Source organism: Benincasa hispida, chromosome 3 (genome assembly GCF_027475165.1).
Source record: "Benincasa hispida cultivar pf3 chromosome 3, pf3_genome.v1.1, whole genome shotgun sequence".
NCBI lineage: Eukaryota > Viridiplantae > Streptophyta > Magnoliopsida > Cucurbitales > Cucurbitaceae > Benincasa > Benincasa hispida.
This window is the reverse complement of record NC_143480.1, coordinates 65,187,644-65,207,241: the sequence shown is the minus strand read 5'-3', so window position 1 is coordinate 65,207,241 and position 19,598 is coordinate 65,187,644. Positions and strand designations below refer to the sequence as shown.

The window sequence follows — 19,598 nt, the reverse complement described above, 5'->3', positions numbered from 1 at the left end:
GTCATAGTTTGGCAGATGACATGGTGGTAAAAAAAAGTGTGCAGATTTTATGAAGAAAATGTTGTCAAGTGTGCGCTATATGGAAAAAAGTGATGTCAAACCTTGTCAAACGTGCACATCTACTTTACCGCCTTCTAGAGGAGATATTTAAGACAATTTGAAGACTTTATACATTTCTAGTTTTGCATTTTGACTTATAATTTAGTATGCAATTAAGTTTCAAGTTCCTAGGTGTTATTTTCTACAATTTGCAATTAATTGTATTTGAATGACTTTTGAGTTTTTTGGCCTATCCACGACACTTGGCCTATAAAATGGCTTGTAATGCTCTTAAAAATTCAGATTATCAATATTAAAAAGCTCGTGCTTATTCAACACTTTGGTGTTGTCTTTTCTTCTAAATCTTGTTTTAGATTTGATGTTTAAATCAATTCATTGGATTAGCCTTGATCAAGCTAATTCTGAAGTGAGTTGTCTTAAGATCTAAGAGTGGCCATCATAGATTCTAAATTTGATCTAAGTTAGCTTCTTTTGTGAGTGTTTTCAAGGATCCTAGAAGGACCTCTAGCTTTGCATCCAACAAGCATCGCAAGCGCTTATCGTTTGGTATTAGAGAAATTGGTCATCGTTCTTGGCCGACTTTAGAGGTGTTATCTTTACTTTATTTCAATTTATTTTCATTTGAACCGATAAACAATTTTGAGGCCAAATTTTTATATAATGTTAGTTCAATGAGTCAAGAAGAGCATGACATAAAGATGACATGGGAAAAGTCCTGTAGTTTGGAAGATGACATGGTGGTAAAAAAAAAGTATGCAGATTTTGTGAAGAAAAATCTGTCAAGTGTGCAGTGCATAGGGGACAACATTTTCTACAATTTGCAATTAATTATATTTGAATGACTTTTGAGTTTCTTGGTCTATCCATGACCATTTGGCCTATAAAATGGCTTGTAATACTCTTGAAAATTTAGATTATCAATATTAAAAAGCTTGTGCTACTTTAACCCTTTGGTATTGTCTTTTCTTTCAAATCTTGCTTTAGATTTGATGTTTAAATCAAGAATTTGGATTAGTTTTGATCAAGCTAATTCTAGAGTGAGTTGTCTTAGGATCATCATAGATTCTAAGTTTGATCTAAGTTAGCTTTCTTTGTGAATGTTTGCAAGAATCCTAGAAGGATCTCTAGCTTTGCATCCAACAAGTATCGCGGGTGCCTATCATTAACTTTCTCATATAATACAGTATAGTTTTGAATCTCATTCAAAATTAACTTTATATTATAAAGTATTTATATACATTATATTAATTATATCTTGTACAATTAATTCCCTTATTTAATTTGAACAATTCAAACTAATCAAAAAATAAGTGATTATGTTTTTAGTCTTAGTGAGTTAGCAAGAGGACCTAATGGACCTATAGATTAGAAGCTTCAATGGTACGAGATTAATTAATTAACCTCTTTATTAAATTAATCAACATTTATTAACTGTAAGCCATTCCACTAAAAACCCACAAGTGCACGATTCACACTGTAGATATATTTTTGTGCCCACGGACATATCCAATCAATAGTAAAACGACCCTTTACGAATCACTCGTAATTACAGTTGGATCAAAATACTGTTTTACCCCTGTAATTACGTCTAACTCCTTAGGGCACACTGATCCTCTAATGAACAATCTGTTTATGGTCCTACTATAAACAAAACCTTCTCGGGCCAGTGAGAGAGAGGGGCACTATTGTTTTAGACCTGAAATCAACTCTTAAGGGAGAAATTCATCTACCTCCCCTAAAGACGAGAATGAGTGGATTTCATCTTGTGTAGCTATGTTCCTAGCTTCCTACTCGGACAAATTCCCAAAATGGTAGGCATATTGAGTCAGAGAATCTGGACATTCTCACCAATATAAATAAAAGGATTGCGCTCAAAGACAAGAGTTCATAACTCACTTAAGATTGAGGTTGAGTCACCTATGGTTATCTATGAAATGTTAATCTCTTCAATGAATGGTGTTATAAAGAAAGACTAGTCATTTTGTAGTTCGGTCTTATGCAAATTCTTTGTATATGATACCTCCATTCACATGTCTCTACATGAATGATTAAAATCAAATTGTTTGTAACACTTTACAACTCTTCTAACAATTACAAAGTGGGTCATATCCGTAGTGTCATCAAGATAGGACACCCAATCTTATCCGTATACTACAAACCATTTAGGTTATTACTTGAATATGATCTACCTAATCTATCACATATTGTTTAAATTTCATAAAATAATCTTAGATCTTTCTTTAATGGATAATTGCATATATAAAATAATCAACCCTTATTTTAGATAACATATTAACTACGAGACTTTAGGGCATACATTCCAACCGATTCGCCATTAATAAGCCTTAGAAGAGACACTAAAGTCATACACAAATTGATTAGATGGATGTACTCATCATTAAAACCCATTTGTTTCATAAGCCTGCATGCCATTCAACTCTATTTAGGGTTGGCAAAATTTCCCGCGGGGAATCCCCAATTTGATTGGGGATGTGGTCAAACCGGGGATTTTTTCGAGGCCCCGTCTGGGGACGGGGATGGTATCCCCGCCCCGACCCCGACCCTGATTTTATATAGTTATATTTTTAATATTTTATAAATATATATTTATAATATATAAAATAACTTATTTATATGTATGTTTATAATGTATACTATAGACTTATAGTGTTGTGAGCCCAATATTGAATATATAACTTCTAAATTTAAGCCCAAAAGTCAAGCCCAAACTTAAAATATTAAAAGAAAAAAATGGAAAAATCCCCGCAGGGACCCCGTTTCCCCGACGGGGAATCCCCGCCCCCGTTCCTGCCTTCAAATGGCGGGGATGGGGGAATTTTCCCCACGAGGTCGGGGGTAGGGGACCCTCCTCGCCCCGCCCCACCCCGGCCTTGTTGCCAACCCTAACTCTATTATACTAACCTCAACCTAACTTAAATAGATAAGTCACTATAATTATTTTGGGGAGAGAGTCAATTTATATAGACGGGTATAAATTAAAATTCTAAACTAATAATTGTATCAATTTAAATTTCCAAATCTTCATTAGTGTGGATCAGTTTTTATCATTGACAACCTGTAACTATTTTCCACTTAATTATATCTAAAACCAGTTTAAAATCGCTTAAATAAAATTATTCTTATCTTAAACTTCTATGAAAGTTATCTTAAGAAAAAGAAAAAAAAGAAAAGAAACCTCTACAAAAATAGCCAGAAAAATTGTCCCCATGATTATTTCCAAATAAGTAAAAAAAATTAAAGATGATGGGAAGATGAAAACCTGACCATATTAATAAAAAAATAATCTACTACCTAATTTGACTCCAATACTTCTCCCTAATTTATATGCATTAATGGTTTTGAAACCAAATTCTAAAGAAGATTCAAAAATATGTTTGAGAATGATTTTGAAATTATTAAGATCACTTTTATGTTATTTCAAAACGTATTACTAATCCATCAAATTCAATTTGGATAGCATAAAAATGACATTTGAAAGTATAAAATAAAATATTATATTGACTTTGGATGATTATATATATATAGTGGGCTTACTACTTTGAAGCTTTCGGCAGTTATGTATCAATCAATTGAGATTTTGCCTTGTGAGGAGGGTTTTTGGAAGCACTAGGCTTCATTTCGTCTCAACCTCACTGATCTTCTCCAATTCCCGCCGGCACAGCTCCGAATTTCCTTTCCGTCCATTTCTCCGGTCGCCATGTGGGCTCTTCGTCGAGCTTCTACGCCCATCAGGTATTCTTCTATTCTTAAACTGTAAAACTTCTTTTAGGACGGAGAATGGCCTTTCATAATCATTCTTCCCATTTAACCGTCTCTTTGTCAATTCAACTCCTTTTCTTAATTAGAAACTGAAAACCCAAAATAAAAAGAGAAAAAAAAAAAAGGGCACCCCAGATGTGTAACGAACAATCTAAGGTAGAGTTTTGCAAGAATGACATGATTTTAACTTAAATTTAGAGAAATGAAACAGGAGAAAGGAGAATATTGTTGTTGGCTTGCTTGGCTTACTGTTTCCGTGTCATGAAGTCCATGAGTGTAAATTTATTTCAGGCTGCTAATTTTTTATGCGTACCGTATTCCCCTGAATTTACAGTGTCGAATAACGAACTTTAAATCTTTACTTGCAATTTTATATTGAGTATTAGCTTATTTTATCTTCCATTTGCTCTTTTGTATTCTTGACGTCTTAAGGGAGGAAACCCTTTCTCCAAGGGATCTTGCAGGCTTTTTTTTATTTTTTATTTTTTATGCCTTTGTATTCTTTCATTTTTTTTCAATAAAACTATTTGGTTCGATAAAAAAAAATCATAAGAAAGTCAAATTCTTTTTCTGGCATGTTTTACATGGACGTGTCAATACTACTGACCAACTTCCCAGGAAGTTGTCCGTTAGTGCCTTTCTGCTGTATTTTGTATCAACAAACAGAAGACCTGGATCACTAGGTGGGAGTTTGTGAGAACAGTGTGGAACAACGTCTTTCCAGAGTCTGGTTTTGTGGTTGCTTGTCGCAAAAAGGTCACTTTTTGTGGTTAGCAAGGTGTGTGCTTTGTTTTGAAACCTCTGAAAGGAAAGAAATAATAGGATTTTTAGAGGTGCGGAGAGAGGGATCCTTGTGGCATTTGGTCCTTGGTGAGGTTTCATGTTTCTCTTTGGGTTTCAATTTTGAAGATTTTTGTTTTAATTACTCCACAGGCAACATTATTTGTAGTTGGACACTTGGACCCCTTTTCTTTTGTGGAGTTTTCATGGACATTTGTTTTTTGTATGGCCTTGTTTTCTTCCGTTTTTTTCTCGATGAAAGCAGTCTTTCCTATAAAAAAGAATATATATTTAAGAAATAAAGGGTAATGTAGCCCTCCTCATATTTCATGTTTCAGAGATCATCTGATTTGCTTGTTCACTTTTTTTAATTGCTTTTAGGAACCAAATACTTGGAATTGGGGCTTCATGTACTTGTCTTAGATTAGATGTATTGACTACTTGCACAGATGTAAAACGTGGCATAGCTACTTCCCATGTCTCATCTGATAGTTCTCCAATTTCAAATTGGTTTCACAATGCGATTTGTGGGCCTTCAGGACATGGTGTGGACAGACGCAGTCTTTCTTCACAAGCTGGTGCAAGAAGTAGTGGGGAGGAAGATGACTTGGAAGATGGGTTCTCTGAACTTGACTCACCCAAAAGAACAATTCCAACTCAAACTACTAATTTAGAGGAAGACGACATGTTCATTTCTAATCCAAAAATCATTGAAGATGATGATGGTGATTTAGCAGGGCCCTCTCAAAATGATTTAGATTTATCAGAGGCTACGTGTCAGGACCTTCCGCCCTGTGACAGTACACATGATTTGGATGAAAAGAGACCAATAAACAGAAGGGCTTACTCAAAATTGTTTGAGGCCATAATGAGTTGTCCAGGTTTATCTGTTCATAGTGTTCTGGATAAATGGGTGAGAAAAGGAAAGGATTTAGACAGATCTGAGATATCAGTAACCATGCTTAATCTCCGGAAACGTCGACTTTATAGAACAGCATTGCAGGTGATTTCATCAATTTATCTGTAGTTCAAATTGTTTAGAAACGTGTTGATTTTTCTTGTACTTTAAGTCTCAAGTAGAATACAATAGGCTTAGCCTTGCACTTATACATGAACAGTCAACTTCCTAAGGTTTCAAAAAGAAAATAATATGCATCTTTATTCTATCCTGTTAAAAAAAAAGGGAGTAATTAGCATATAATTTTAAAGCTTGTGATACCATCAATGCAATGATTTTACATTGTAATAAATATTATTTATTTATATGTATTTTCTTTTGGAGAATAATTATGATTTGCTTATCAGGACCGGCTTGAGGTCTTCAAAGGATAAGACGTCTATTTGTATGTCGATTTTATTGAACTCTGGTGGTTACTCCCTTCACCAAAAGAACAAGATTCAAGTTCACATTTCTTCTTTTTTTCTTACCACTTGTACCGAGCTATTCAGCACCATATGATCTATGGGCTGTGAAGGTGATTGTAGACATCTGCCTGATTAGTCTATATAAATGTGTTAATGTGAATCAAATCGGGGAAAAGCTGTTCGTTACTTGGTCTGCTGCTACCTCACAATCATTCAATTATGTGGCAGTTGTCAAATATTATGGTTGCTTCTTGTATGACTTGTTCTTTCTTGTTGCTTCTTGTAGAGTTTGCTTCATTCAATTTCTGTACTCTCTTCTATGTGCCAGCTTGGTTGAAGGCAGAAAAACGTGGTTCAAACTTTGGAATATGGTTTCAAACATGTTAAAGAATCACTTGTTATTCATTTGAAGTTTCTTACCACAATATTTCTTATTTTAGTTATTTCCTAAATCTACAAGTTTTAAGTCTTGCAAAAGGACATTGGTTTCTGACGAAGATTATTATTATTGTCATTGTTTCCTTTGTTACTCTGGAATCCATATATGCATCCCATAACAATACTTAATAAGCTAATAATGTTGGTGGGTAACTGAGGTCACACCTAGGTAGTACGCTATTGTTGTAACTGTGATGCGCAGTCATAATAATTATTCTTACGATTGAATTGAAGAATTTTTTGACGGCATAATCTCTTCATGCTTGGTTTTGCAGTTATCAGTGTGGCTGGAGGTAAATAAACATCTTGACTTTATTGAAAGAGATTATGCTTCTCGCATCGACTTGATAGCAAAGGTATGTGGCTTATCAAAGGCTGAACAATACGTTGCGAAAATCCCAAAATCTTTCAGAGGTGAGACAATCTACCGAACACTATTGGCCAATTGTGTTGTTGCCAACAATGTGAAGAAAGCAGAGAAAGTTTTCAATCAAATGAAGGATCTTGGGTTTCCGATTACTGCATTTTCTTGCAACCAGTTGCTTCTTCTTTACAAGCGACACCACAAGGAGAAAATTGTAGACATTTTATTAGTAATGGAGATAGAAAACGTCAAACCCTCAGCCTTCACTTTTAAGATACTAATTGATGTTAAAGGTCAATCCCATGACATGGTAGGAATGGACCAAGTTATTGAGAAAATGAAGGCTGATGGAATTGAACTAGACATCGACACACAAGCCGTCATTATTAAGCACTATGCTTCTAGTGGGCTTAAAGAGAGAGCTGTGGAAGTTCTCAAGGATATCGAGGGGAATGACCTGAACAAGAAGCGTTGGGTTTGCCGTTTTCTCCTCCCTCTCTATGGAGTATTGCAAATGGCTGATGAAGTGGAGAGAGTTTGGAATGTCTGCAAGTCAAATCCTCGAATCAAAGAATCCATGTCTGCCATTGTTGCTTGGGGGAAGCTGCATAATATTGAACAAGCCGAAGCAGTTTTCGACCGTATGTTAAAAACATGGAAGAAGTTGTCGACGAGGCCATACCATGTGATGCTGGAGGTTTACACAGACCATAAAATGCTGACTAAGGGCAAGGATCTCGTGAAGCATATGGCAGACAACGGTTTTCACATTGGCTCCTTGACCTGGAACAAAATCGTTAAACTTTACGTGGTGGCAGGAGATGTGGAGGAGGCTGACTCTGTTTTACAAAAGGCGATCCAACAGACATCAATGAAACCGATGCAGTGTTCTTACATGATGATTTTAGATCAATATGCAGGAAGGGGAGACGTTCATAATGCTGAAAAAATGTTCCACATGATGAGAGAGGCAGGGTATGTGAGTAGGCCTCGCCAGTTTCGTTCTCTGCTGCAGGCTTATATCAACGCCAAGGCACCAGCTTTTGGCATGAGCGAGCGAATGAAAGCAGACAATATAAAGATTAATAGAACTTTGTCAACGCTTTTGGCTCAGGCGTTAGGCTAGTGTATTTACTTTTAGAAACACAGCAGTTTCTGATTTGTTTGACTCAGGATAAGTTTCCATATGTTCTTGGATTTTGTTGGTTAGGAATAATTTTGAAATTTATGATTCTATTTTGAAATTTCATCTCTATTTTGATCACTGTATTTTCGTAATATTCTGATTTTGACCTTTTGGTACTTTAACTTTCATTTCGGTTATTTTTGTTTCTTATACTCTCAAAATGAAAAATAATAGACATCCCAACGTAGTAGGATTAGGATAAATTTAAATTAACCTTGTTAAATTCTTGGATAATCTTTTTTTTTTTTTTTTTTGGTTTCTCATTTGAATTTTTGTTTTCCTTTTTATTTTAATTCCTATTTTTTTTCCATAGTTCGTTTCCAATTCTTTATCGAGGGAATCACTCTTAGTTATTCATTGATAATAAAGTCTTTGATTTGAATCTCCTTTAATCTCTTAAGCTACACCATATTGGTTTTATCTCAATCTTAAATTATATTTAATTTTTTGTTATCTTAAGAATAATGTAATTCGGTTATTTTATAAATTAAATTTCGTAATAAAATTATACAAATGAAACGAGAGAGTGATACAATGGAAGTTACAAGAATCATTAAGCACTCTAATGCATTAATTTTGGCAGAATATAAAATATACTCTGAGTTTCAAGTCATACCTTTGTAGAACCCTTGAAATCTGGATTTTCAGTTGCAAATCTCTCTAAATCTTGTTGTAGACCACCCCAAGATCTTCCCTTCTAAATTCTATTGATTGCATGACTCAAATTCACTCCAATCTTTTCAATATGTTGTATACCATCATGCAATGAAAATGGTTGCATGAGATGCAGTTAATGCTTGGAGTAATTGAAGACTTAGGTGGTGGGTTAAGGATGAGCTACTTGAAGATGATAATGGAAAAACCATTTTTTTCATTTGTGTATTTTTCTATTTCGAAAATCCAAATTTGATTTTAGAAAAATAATTTGATATAAAAAAAATTATTAATTTTATAAATTAATTTTCTAATAAAATTAATAAATAATTATTTAAACCATTTAAATAATTCTAATTAATTTAATATCAAATATTAAATTAATTTGACACAAATCCACATTCATATATTTAAATCATATTTAAATATTAATTCTCTAATTCCATTTAATTCTTAAAATTAAACATGTAATTATATCTCATATAATTACTAATCATTTAATTCTAATTTGAACATTTCAAATTAACTTATCACACTACTCTAGAGCTAATCCATTTACGAGCTATTAGGGGGAGCTCGCAGACCTACGGATCATGGGCTCAACAATCCGAGATTAATTAGTTAAACTCATTAGACCAAATTAACCCCCATTCGTTAACTAATGGGTCACTCCAAAGCCCATAGTTGAACTTCCCTCACAGATATATTATGTTCACTCGATATAACCATGATTACATTAACCCTTCACAGGTTGTTTGTAATAAGACTGGGTCAAATCTCTGTTTTACCCCCGAAATTACCTCTTGTTCCTTAAGTCCCACTGATCCTCTAGTGAACAATTGATTTGTAATCCAACCAACAAATAGAGTCCCTCTCGGGCCAATGAGAGGGTGGGGCCCCTTGTTCAAGACCCATCTACTATCCCTAATAGTGAGTAGGAGTGAATTCCATCTTGCACCCTATGTCCCAAATTATCTATTTGGTCTTACCCCTGAAATGGGAGGTTATTGAGCCAGCGCTGTTGAGCCAACCCTCACCTATGAAAATCTAAGAATAATCTCGAATAAACAGGAGTTCATAGTTAGCTCAGGATTAAGGTCAAGTTACCTAGGTCATCGCTTTGAAATAGCCAGTCTTAAACAGTAAACAACATTATAAAGTAAGAGTGACTGATTTTGTGGTCCGATCTTGTACAAACCCTTGTGCATAAGGACACCCCCACTCCTCATGTTATAACATGTACGAATTAGGATAACTTCTAGCACTTTACAACTCTTTATAACAACTACAGAGCAGGCCGTAGAATAAGGCACCCAACCTTATTCATATACTATAGTTCATTTTGACTATATACTCGAACCTGATTTACTTTTATGTCTCCACATAAAGTTCAAGTAGTCATGTAATAGTCAATGGACTTTTTAGGTTTATTGGATTTCTAATAAGTAAAACATCTATTAAATAACCATTTATTGAATTTTCAAAATAAGTTCTATTGTTTACAAACCACGAATTTTAGGACATAAAACCCAACAAACTCCCACTTGGACTAGAACTCCAATGATAACCTATATATCCAATATATAAGACTGAGTTTCTGAGTTTTATCGAGAAATAGAATAAACTAGGGCATCTCATACCCATGGTTTACCATTCGATATCCCATACCTGATATTTCTTCCACTTGCCCTAGGTTATTAATCTGGTATTCCTAGTCTTACTAGGTGATTCTCAAACACTTTAGCCAAGAGAATCATTGTAAACATGTTAGTGTCCAATAGACTTTTAATTAAACTATATGGGAATGCATCTTATTCTCAATAATGACCAAGAAATCACACTTTCCTCCTACTACATTGATATACTCTCAACTGTTTGAGTAAGACACATCTGACCTGTCTCAACAACTCTTGTTAACAGTCAGATCTAGAAATCTTTAAACTTTCTATGCTTTGATCTAGTTGTTTTTAAATATCTGTATATTTGCAAATTACTTTTAACAATTTGATTCTTAACAGAAGTTGCTATAAGATAGAACAAACATAATTTTTTGAAAATGAATATTTCATTCACAACAAAAATATATACAATTTGTTCTTTACAAGATCACAGAAGCAAGTAAGATCAAGTAGCAACATCTCCCACTAGTCAAGCTGAGCAAGCGGTCCCAGGAACTAGTTTTCTTGTTTAGCTTTCTTTGCTCTTTTCTCGGCAAGGTAGTGAGGGCAATTTCTCTTCCAGTGCCTTTCTTCATTGCAGTGGAAACACTTCCCTTTATCTGCAACATTTTTCTTGTCTTTCTTTCCAGCATGTTTCTTCTTCCTTTTCCCTTTTCCCTTCTTCAAAGGAATACTCTTACTCTGCGAAGAGGAAACAACATCAGGCTTGGAGGACTTCCCCCTTTCTCAGCATTAGCAACGTTTACTTCTGATTCTAGACCCTTTGTTCTCAACATAGTCTGGTAAGCCTGTAACTCATTCAGCAGAGTCATCAAACTATATTCAATTTTATTCATCAGTGCATTCATATAGAATTGCAGAAAATTCTTTGGAAGAGCTTCTAGAATAAAATCGACTTGACTTCTCTCATCAACAACAATGTCGTTTACTTTCGCCATATTAAAGTGGACCATCATGTCTAGGACATGTTCACGATCAGAGGCCCCCTCTTTCATGCAGTTGTTGTAAATGTATTTTATGGCATCATGCTTCAAGGTGAAGGACAGTTGTCCAAATATCCCTCGTAGAGATTCCATAATCTCTTTGGCAGTACCCATATCCTCATGTTTGTTTGCCAAAACATCTGATATGCTGGCCAGGATATAAGCATGGGCTTTATCATTTTCCCTGATCCATCTATCATACGCATCCCGAAAAGTTTGGTTTGTGTTAGAGCTCGGAATGGGAGGACAATCCTCTGTTAAGACAAACTGCAAATCGTTTATCACAAGTATTGTATTCAAATTTGATTTTCAGGTCACATAATTATCCTCGATCAGTTTATCCGACGCCAACAATTGTATTATTGAACTCGTCATTCTGAAATTATAAACAAATTTTATAAGTGAATTGCTTTTAAACCCAATTAAGTTTTAGCAAAGTAACAATAATGTACCCAAGATTATTTATTTGCAACGATACTACAACAAGACATTCTTGACTAAATACTATCTCCAGAATAACTCATATTTCGATAGTCATTTAGGTACCGCTTTTGGTCAGAGATTATTAACACTTAATAATTCTGTAAATGTAACCCTTCATTTTCATATGTCAGAGGTTGGCCCCAACTATGCTACCAAAGTGGAGAGTCAAGGTTGGGAATGGACCTAAGAAATCTTATCTATTTCTGGAGCTTGAGTTGTTCCGAATCCTATGTTACAACCCTCTGTGAGGATAGCCATCGTTAAACTACTAGCAAAGGGCCGCTTAAAGCTAACCAGCAGGTGCAACATAGGAATTTCACGATCCAAATTAACAGAAGAGATCAATAATATCATTCGACTTAATGTAGATATTAATTAACTATCATCCTCTCACTAACTAATGTGTGTAGTACTTGTTACTATCTTTGAAATTATTCTTTTTAACTATTATATTATTTTGGGACATTTATCTCATTTCTAAATTATCAGTCTAAGTACTGATGCATGAGACCTTTAATATTAATATTGTTGTTTTCAAAACTTATTAGAGAAATATTGTTGTTTTGAAACTTATTAGAGTAATATTGTTGTTTTGGGAATTCGAGGCTAGAGGTCGAATGTTGAGAACTCGACTAATGTGGAGGTCGAACGTTGAGAACTCGACAAACAAAGAAAAACTTGGAAACAATACATAAGCTGAAACTTCAACCCTCGACAAGGGAAATCTCGCGAATCTCGCTTAGGTTGTCGAAGGTTGAAGTTTTGACACACATCCACCCTCGAGATTGCAGGTTTATTACTTTTCTTTTTCCCTCATAGAGGAAATAAAGTAATGAGATGATATACTATATGTATCTATATACTCGAGCTGCTTCTAACAACCTATGTATTTTGTTATCATTTCGAATTAGATGGAGACTTGTGGGATTGACGTGAGGGGGTGGGGATGGCTATATTTCTGGGAGCGAACTCCGAACGAATATGAAGCACATGGATACAAGTTATGCCTTGGAATGAAAGACAATTCCAAATTAGCTTTGTCTACGAACAAAAAAGTAGATCCATAATCAAAAAAGTGTTTGTGATTGTTCCAGAAGAAATGAAAGCTAGTAATCATTAATGGAAAAATAACAACAATAACAGAGAGAGTGAGATATTGAAAGAGAGCGAGAGTGAGAGAGCGAGATCTTAGGAGAGAGCGAGAGTGAGAGTGAAAGGGCGAGAGCGAGAGTGAGAGCGAGATCGAGATCGAGATCGAGAGAGCAATATCTTAGGAGAGAGCGATACTGAGAGAGCGAGATCTTAGGAGAGAGCGAGAGTGAGAGAGCAAGATTTTAGGAGAGAGCGGGAGTCTTCACTTTATTTGAACTTTCTATAGAAATATATATAAAAAAAGAGAAAAAAGAGCTAATAATCATACTATAATTGAATATATTAGATTATTATACTATAATTGAATAATCATTAGACAATAAATTGAATATATTAGATTATTATACTATAATTGAATAATCATTAGACAACAAATTGAATATATTAGATTATTATGAATATATTATTAATTATACTATAATTGAATAATCATTAGACAACAAATTGAATATATTAGATTATTATACTATAATTGAATAATCATTAGACAATAAATTGAATATAATATATTAGATTATTATACTATAAATTGAATATATTAGATTATTATAATGTAAAACTTTATTGATTACAAAAAAAAAATTGAATATACAGTAGATTATTATAAAAAAATTGAATATACAATAAATTATAATAAAAAAATTGAATATACAATAAAATGAATATATAATAAAAAAAATTATTTATTATTCAATCCCTAACTATCTGGAGCCCGTCTTAGTAACGAAGGACACTTCCTTCGATTATGTCCTAACTGGTTACAAAATCCACATCGTTGTCGAGTAGCTGGTTCTGTCCAATCCATCTCGTTGTGATAACGTGAACTTTTCGGGTGTCAGTTTATGTTTATCGTGTCGGGTGTCAATTTCAAATTCAAAAGTTCAACAAAGCAATTAAAGATATCAAAGGAATAAATCGGAGCTGTCTAAGATTTTTTGACAACATTAGTTTAGAGCAATGGACTTGCACATGATGGAGGATTCAGATATGGGTGGATGACGACAAATATATCAGAGTGCATAAATGGAGTCCTCAAAGGAGCTCGAATGTTGCCTATAAATGCTCTTGCTCAGATAACATTCTTCAAATGCATGAATTATTTCGTGAAAAGAAGAGTAGAAATAAGGGAGGCATTGGAGCGTCAAGATAAACCCAGGACCTGTTGATCCCGATGTTTTGTATGACCAGTCCATTCATCGATCATATGTTGTATGGCGAGATCGTACTACTGAAGAAATATCTTGCAGACGTCGAGAGGCAGGATTTATTCAGTTGGACTGGCATCTGATCACAGCCTTGGTCGAGAGATGGAGGCCTGAGATGTATACATTCCATATGTCTGTTGGAGAGTGCACTATCACTTTACAAGATATAGAAGTGTTGTTGGGGTTACCTGTTGACGGTGAGCCGGTCACCGGAGTGATGTATGATGACTAGTTAGAAGCTTGTCAACTGTACCTCGATGCGACCCCACCTGCCGACAAGATTAAAGGATTGAGGTTAAGTTTAATATGATTAGGAACACAATTTCGTGAGCTCACAGATGATGCAGACGAGGAAACCATCATAAGATATGCGCGAGCATATATACTACAAATGATGGATGGAAGTCTATTTTCAGATAAATCAAGTCATTTTGTTCACTTGATGTTCCTGCCACTGTTAGCTAACCTCCATGATGCGGGGCTGGGGTGGAGCATGCTTGGCATGGTTGTATAGACAACTATGCAAAGCAACAAGACCTGAGGTTCGAGAGATAGTTGGGCCTCTCATACTTTTGCAACTATGGGCTTGGGAGCAATTTCCAACAATGGCTCCACAGCTACATCATGTTAATGACGCTTAGTTAGTTGGACGAGCCTATGATTCTTGGTATGTTGTTTTAATTCAATTTAATTTTTATATCACTGATCTAGTTAATTTAAATTCTAAATTATCAATTTAAAAATTTAAGTGGAGAGACAAAATTTGTGTGACTAGGACAGCCACACATGTAGTCAACCAATATAGATATATGTTTGATCTACTTCAACCTGAATAGGTACATTACACTAAACCTAATTGATTATTTTATTCACATTTTTATTGTAGTTGTCTTTAATATTCTCTAATAAAATATTTTGTGTTTCAGGTTATTTGGGAGCCGTACAAAATTATTGTGCATACTTTGCCTAATTTTTGTACGAATGGTCAAAACATATGCCGGACGATGAGTCCTCTCATATGTTTTCACATTGGTGAGTGGCATCTTCCTGACAGGGTGATGAGACAATTCAGTTTTCAGCAGGATATCCCATCGCCTTGTAATACTGAACCCGTACTGTATGATATTGACCTAAGGACTGGAGATTGGTCCGAAAAAGTTACACATCGCCTTGTGATGGCACTATTGTGCAAGGTTTATTGCAGTAGGGGTTTCTCTTGAACAGTTTGACACAATTGTCACTCCAGAATATATTCAGTGGTATAATAATATCACAAGGCGCTACGTCACTCGTCCGGGAGCAGCTGTGGATCATCTGGTAAATGAATGAATATTATCTATTTTTTTTATTTAAATTTATTTTAAATATTGTCTAATTATTTTATAATTCACAGAGATTGAACAACAGTAGACTTCGTGAGGTTGCGAATGATCTGAACCAGGTTCTTGCTATATGTAGTGACAACCAAAGCTATATGGAGGAAATTCATTATATGTACGATATACCTATTGTTTCTCCACCAGCTCCTAGACATAGAGGATCTGTTCGGGAAGATGATGAATTTGATGAGGTTGCACATAATGTGGAAGAGTTGCCCCCTATGACATAGACGCAAAGTCAAACTGATTATGTTAGTCCAATGATGATGATGCCAACATTTGGTTCAGGACATTATGACTCAGAGGCTGGTCCTTCGTCTTCATACGTGCATGGACATGGTCGGGGTCGTGGAGAGCATAATGAATATTTATATTATGAAGCGCCTGCAGAGGTACCAGAGCAACATCAAGAAGAACCTGAGCAACCTCAAGTTCGAAGTTGACGACAACAACCAGCTCGAAATCGACGACGTCTGCCTTATGGGACACATTGATTTTTGTAATTATTTTTATATAAATGAGATATTTAATTTACATTTTTTTATTTTTATGAGTTATTATTTTTTTTAATTTATTCTTTTTAGAATTTAAATAAAATAATAATAAAATAATAAATATTTTTAGAATTTTTTTTATAAAATGGAAAATTAAAAAAAAAGAAAAGATTAGAAAGAAGAAGGTGGAATGTGTAATAATTAAAAAGGAAAAAAAAGGGAAATTTGTACGGTATTCTCGCTCTATATCAAAATCTTGCTCACACTCTCGCTCACGCTCACGCTCTCGCTCAAAATCTCGCTCTCTCAAACTCTCGTTGTCTCTCATAATCTCGCTCTCGAATTTGATTGGGAAGTTCAGTGGCAAAAAGAAGGAGATTCATTAGTTCGTTATTTAGTCAGACTTGCTGAGATGACAGAATTCGTTTGAAAACAACAATATTTTTCTAAAAAAAAAAAAAAGAAGGTCGAGGGTTCAAAATTCGACCTATCTAGGTTGAATTTTCAACCCTCGACTTATTTAAAACAACAATATTTTTACAAATAGTTTGAAAACAACAATATTTTCCTAAATAGTTTCTAAAAGTACAATATCCTTTTAATTTTCCCCTGATGTATGCATATGTTTTTTTTTTTTTTTTTTTTTTTGAAGCAATGCGTATATATTTTGATATCATAATCTTGAGGTTATTTATTTCATTTAATTAATTGTCACAATGCATGGTTAATGTAAACTTTGTATGAATAACTATTTTAAAATAAATATTTAGTTAGTTCTGTAGTTAATTTCTTTGAATACACAAAAATTCTTCCCTTTAAAATTTTCATTATGATTATGCTAAAATATAAAGTTTTTAACAATTGTAATTAGTTTTTGGGTCGAGTTTGTTTGGTTAAAGCCAACAAAATTGATTTATGAATCAATTGTTATTATTTTCAATTTTAACAAAATTCATTTACTTTTTTATTTATAAAATTATCATTAGTTAATTTGTTAGTTAAGCAATATGATTTATTAAAAAAATGTAATGATAAGGTAACATAGTAAACTTAATGACTAAAGAGAAAGTACTATAACAAACCGTCAACCAAACGTAAATTGGTTAAGTTAACCCATATTTCACACTTTCAAAAATAGTGATCCAAACGCCTCTTTTATTGTCTATCTTGTGTTGCTTAGTAGACTAAATGAGTGAAGATTTTGAATAAATCATTAAAGTAATAATTAAGATGATAAACTTTTACCGAAAGACTACATGTCATCCATTTATTAAAGAGAGTTTTTGCAAATGTTTGTGACCATAGGTCATAGCTAAATGCACAAGACATTTTTTAAAGAAGGGTAGATTTTAACTTTTCATTTGCAAATATAGAAAATCAACCTTTCATTTTCAAAAGTAGAAAAATAAATGAATGTATAAAAGTCTAAACTATTCTGAACCATACAAATGAGATTACAATTGACTTATTAAGAAATATTCGTAATTACACTATAATTAAAACAATCATCTAGAGACTGCACCACACAGATCTCTTCTCCAATCAAATTGCCACCATTTTCCTCTCCAAAATCGGCTCCTCCACCAACAATGGCGACACATTCGACTTGAATTCTGTCATCATCCCTTGCTCCGTCAAGCGTGGCTCCTTCTCCTTCCACCAATACTTCACCATCAGTTTTGACTTCAACACCTTCTCCACCGACTTAATTTATTGCTCCTTCGGAGCCATTAGTGATCACTTCAATTCGATCTTTTTCTATCTCAACTCCTTCGACACAGACTCTATTGCTGACCTCAACTCAACTCCTAATAATGGTGTTGTCATGAATAGAATACTATCTCTGAATCTATCATTGCAATCATAATTTTCTCCACCCTACTACTTTGAATGTGATTGGTCTATCTTCACTCTTCGTTCTAAATTTTTCAAATTAATTAAAAAATATAATATTTCATTGTATAAAATTTTCAAACTAATTAAAAAATCAAAATGCAAAAACATAAAATAAATTGAAAAAGGATTAAAAATCAAAACAAATAAATAAAATGATATTTGAAAAAAATGGCCTAGTTTTGATATTTGAAAAAAATAACAATATGATTTGATAATTTAAAAATGAGAGATATTTTAGGAGAAGATAAAGATGTATGATAAAAGGAAAAATTAGTTAAATTTGGATGAAGGTTTGGTAGTCATAAAAGGTTTTTTGAACATTTTTTGTGATACTCCGGATGAGATATTCACATGACCTACAAATACACCTTAATTAGTCCAAACTACGCCCAACAAATACACTAAACATAAAAACAAATACACTACAATTGGAAATCAACTAACCAAACCATATAAATCGCTTTTGAACTTACCCAAAATTCTATAATAATATTTTTTGTTGTTCTAGATCCAAAATATCAGTTTATAAAATGAGGGCTAGACGGATAAAAACTGCATCTAAACAATTGCATTCATAAAGAAAGAAACCGATTTAGATTAGAGTACGAAAATCCTAATTAAAAATCGTCAATTAAATTACTAACCAATTATGATGTGGTGTTGATGTCAATTGTGGAGATCTCATGAACAGAAAAGAAACAAACCATATTTGATGATGGTATATCCTTTCTTGATCGAATATTTCAAGGTGGGTTTAAGGTCCAAAGTGCTCTACCTTTTCACAATGGCTCGATAGGAATCGCTTTGGAAAGAAGAGACTTTACGACTTGAACTCTTGGTCAACGGTTGATTAAGTCGAGCCTTTTATCTATGCATAATGGATTTGATCGATTAAGTAAAGCCTCCAAAGTAGACTTGTCATCAATTGAGAAAAAAAAAAACAAAATCAATAAAAAAAATGGAAATTGAAAAAGATGTGCTCGAAGCAACCGAAACTTCAATAAATTGGAAGTCATGATAGTGGTTATTTTCATCCCACTTACCATTGAATAAAACTCTTGATCGTTGAACATTCATAACAAGAAAGTGTTCAGAGGATGAAGAAAGCTAGGACTATGTGTTGTATTCTAATATTTTAGGTTTGAAACAAAAAGATAATAAATATAACGTTCAAAATCATTTAAAACCTGTGAATCTTGATTAAAATTAATAGAAAGTATAATAAAAAATAATAAATCTCAATCAGGATAATTAATATAATATGTTATCTTTGTTGACATTGAAAGTGTGTTGGGATATGTTTTGCTATAAGGACGATGAAAGCATTCTAAGCTTTCAAAAAATTAGACTCACGTGATATTCATATGTTTTGCTATAATTCAAAAGGTTCTCGTCTTTTACTATTTTTTCAAATGATAGTGTAGTTATTGCTATATATTTGATTATTATTATTATTATTTTATTTAATCTCAAAGGTATGTTCCATAAGATGGTGCCATAATGTGAGACATAAATGCACCTTGCATTGATCCTGTCATGAAGGCTAAAGAGCTTTTACGGTTTTTTTTTTTCTTTTTAAAATTTTTTCTTTTATATAAAGAATTCATTAAACACTAAATGGCCAAAATCGAAGCACCACAATCCTCATTAACAACGTTCACTCTTCCGAATTTGAAGATTCAAACTGCTCAAAAAGCATC

The 19,598-nt window shown here is 33.7% G+C and overlaps 2 protein-coding genes across 2 annotated transcripts; one reads left to right on the top strand and one right to left on the bottom strand.

The window, feature by feature from the left end:
• Nucleotides 1-3,590: 3,590 nt before the first annotated feature.
• On the top strand, nt 3,591-8,051 carry LOC120074040 (pentatricopeptide repeat-containing protein At1g80270, mitochondrial-like). The gene is made up of 3 exons (XM_039027019.2): nt 3,591-3,813; nt 5,002-5,623; nt 6,699-8,051. The coding sequence occupies exons 1-3, from the start codon at nt 3,779-3,781 to the stop codon at nt 7,911-7,913; spliced, it is 1,872 nt and encodes a 623-aa protein (XP_038882947.2). The 5' UTR covers nt 3,591-3,778; the 3' UTR covers nt 7,914-8,051.
• Nucleotides 8,052-10,968: 2,917 nt separating this feature from the next.
• LOC150037469 (uncharacterized) lies at nt 10,969-17,676 on the bottom strand. The gene is made up of 2 exons (XM_090312016.1): nt 17,554-17,676; nt 10,969-11,556 (listed from the first exon to the last, which is right to left on the bottom strand). Exons 1-2 carry the CDS (start codon nt 17,674-17,676, stop codon nt 10,969-10,971), a joined length of 711 nt encoding a protein of 236 aa, XP_090168142.1.
• Between the last annotated feature and the right edge of the window lie 1,922 nt (nt 17,677-19,598).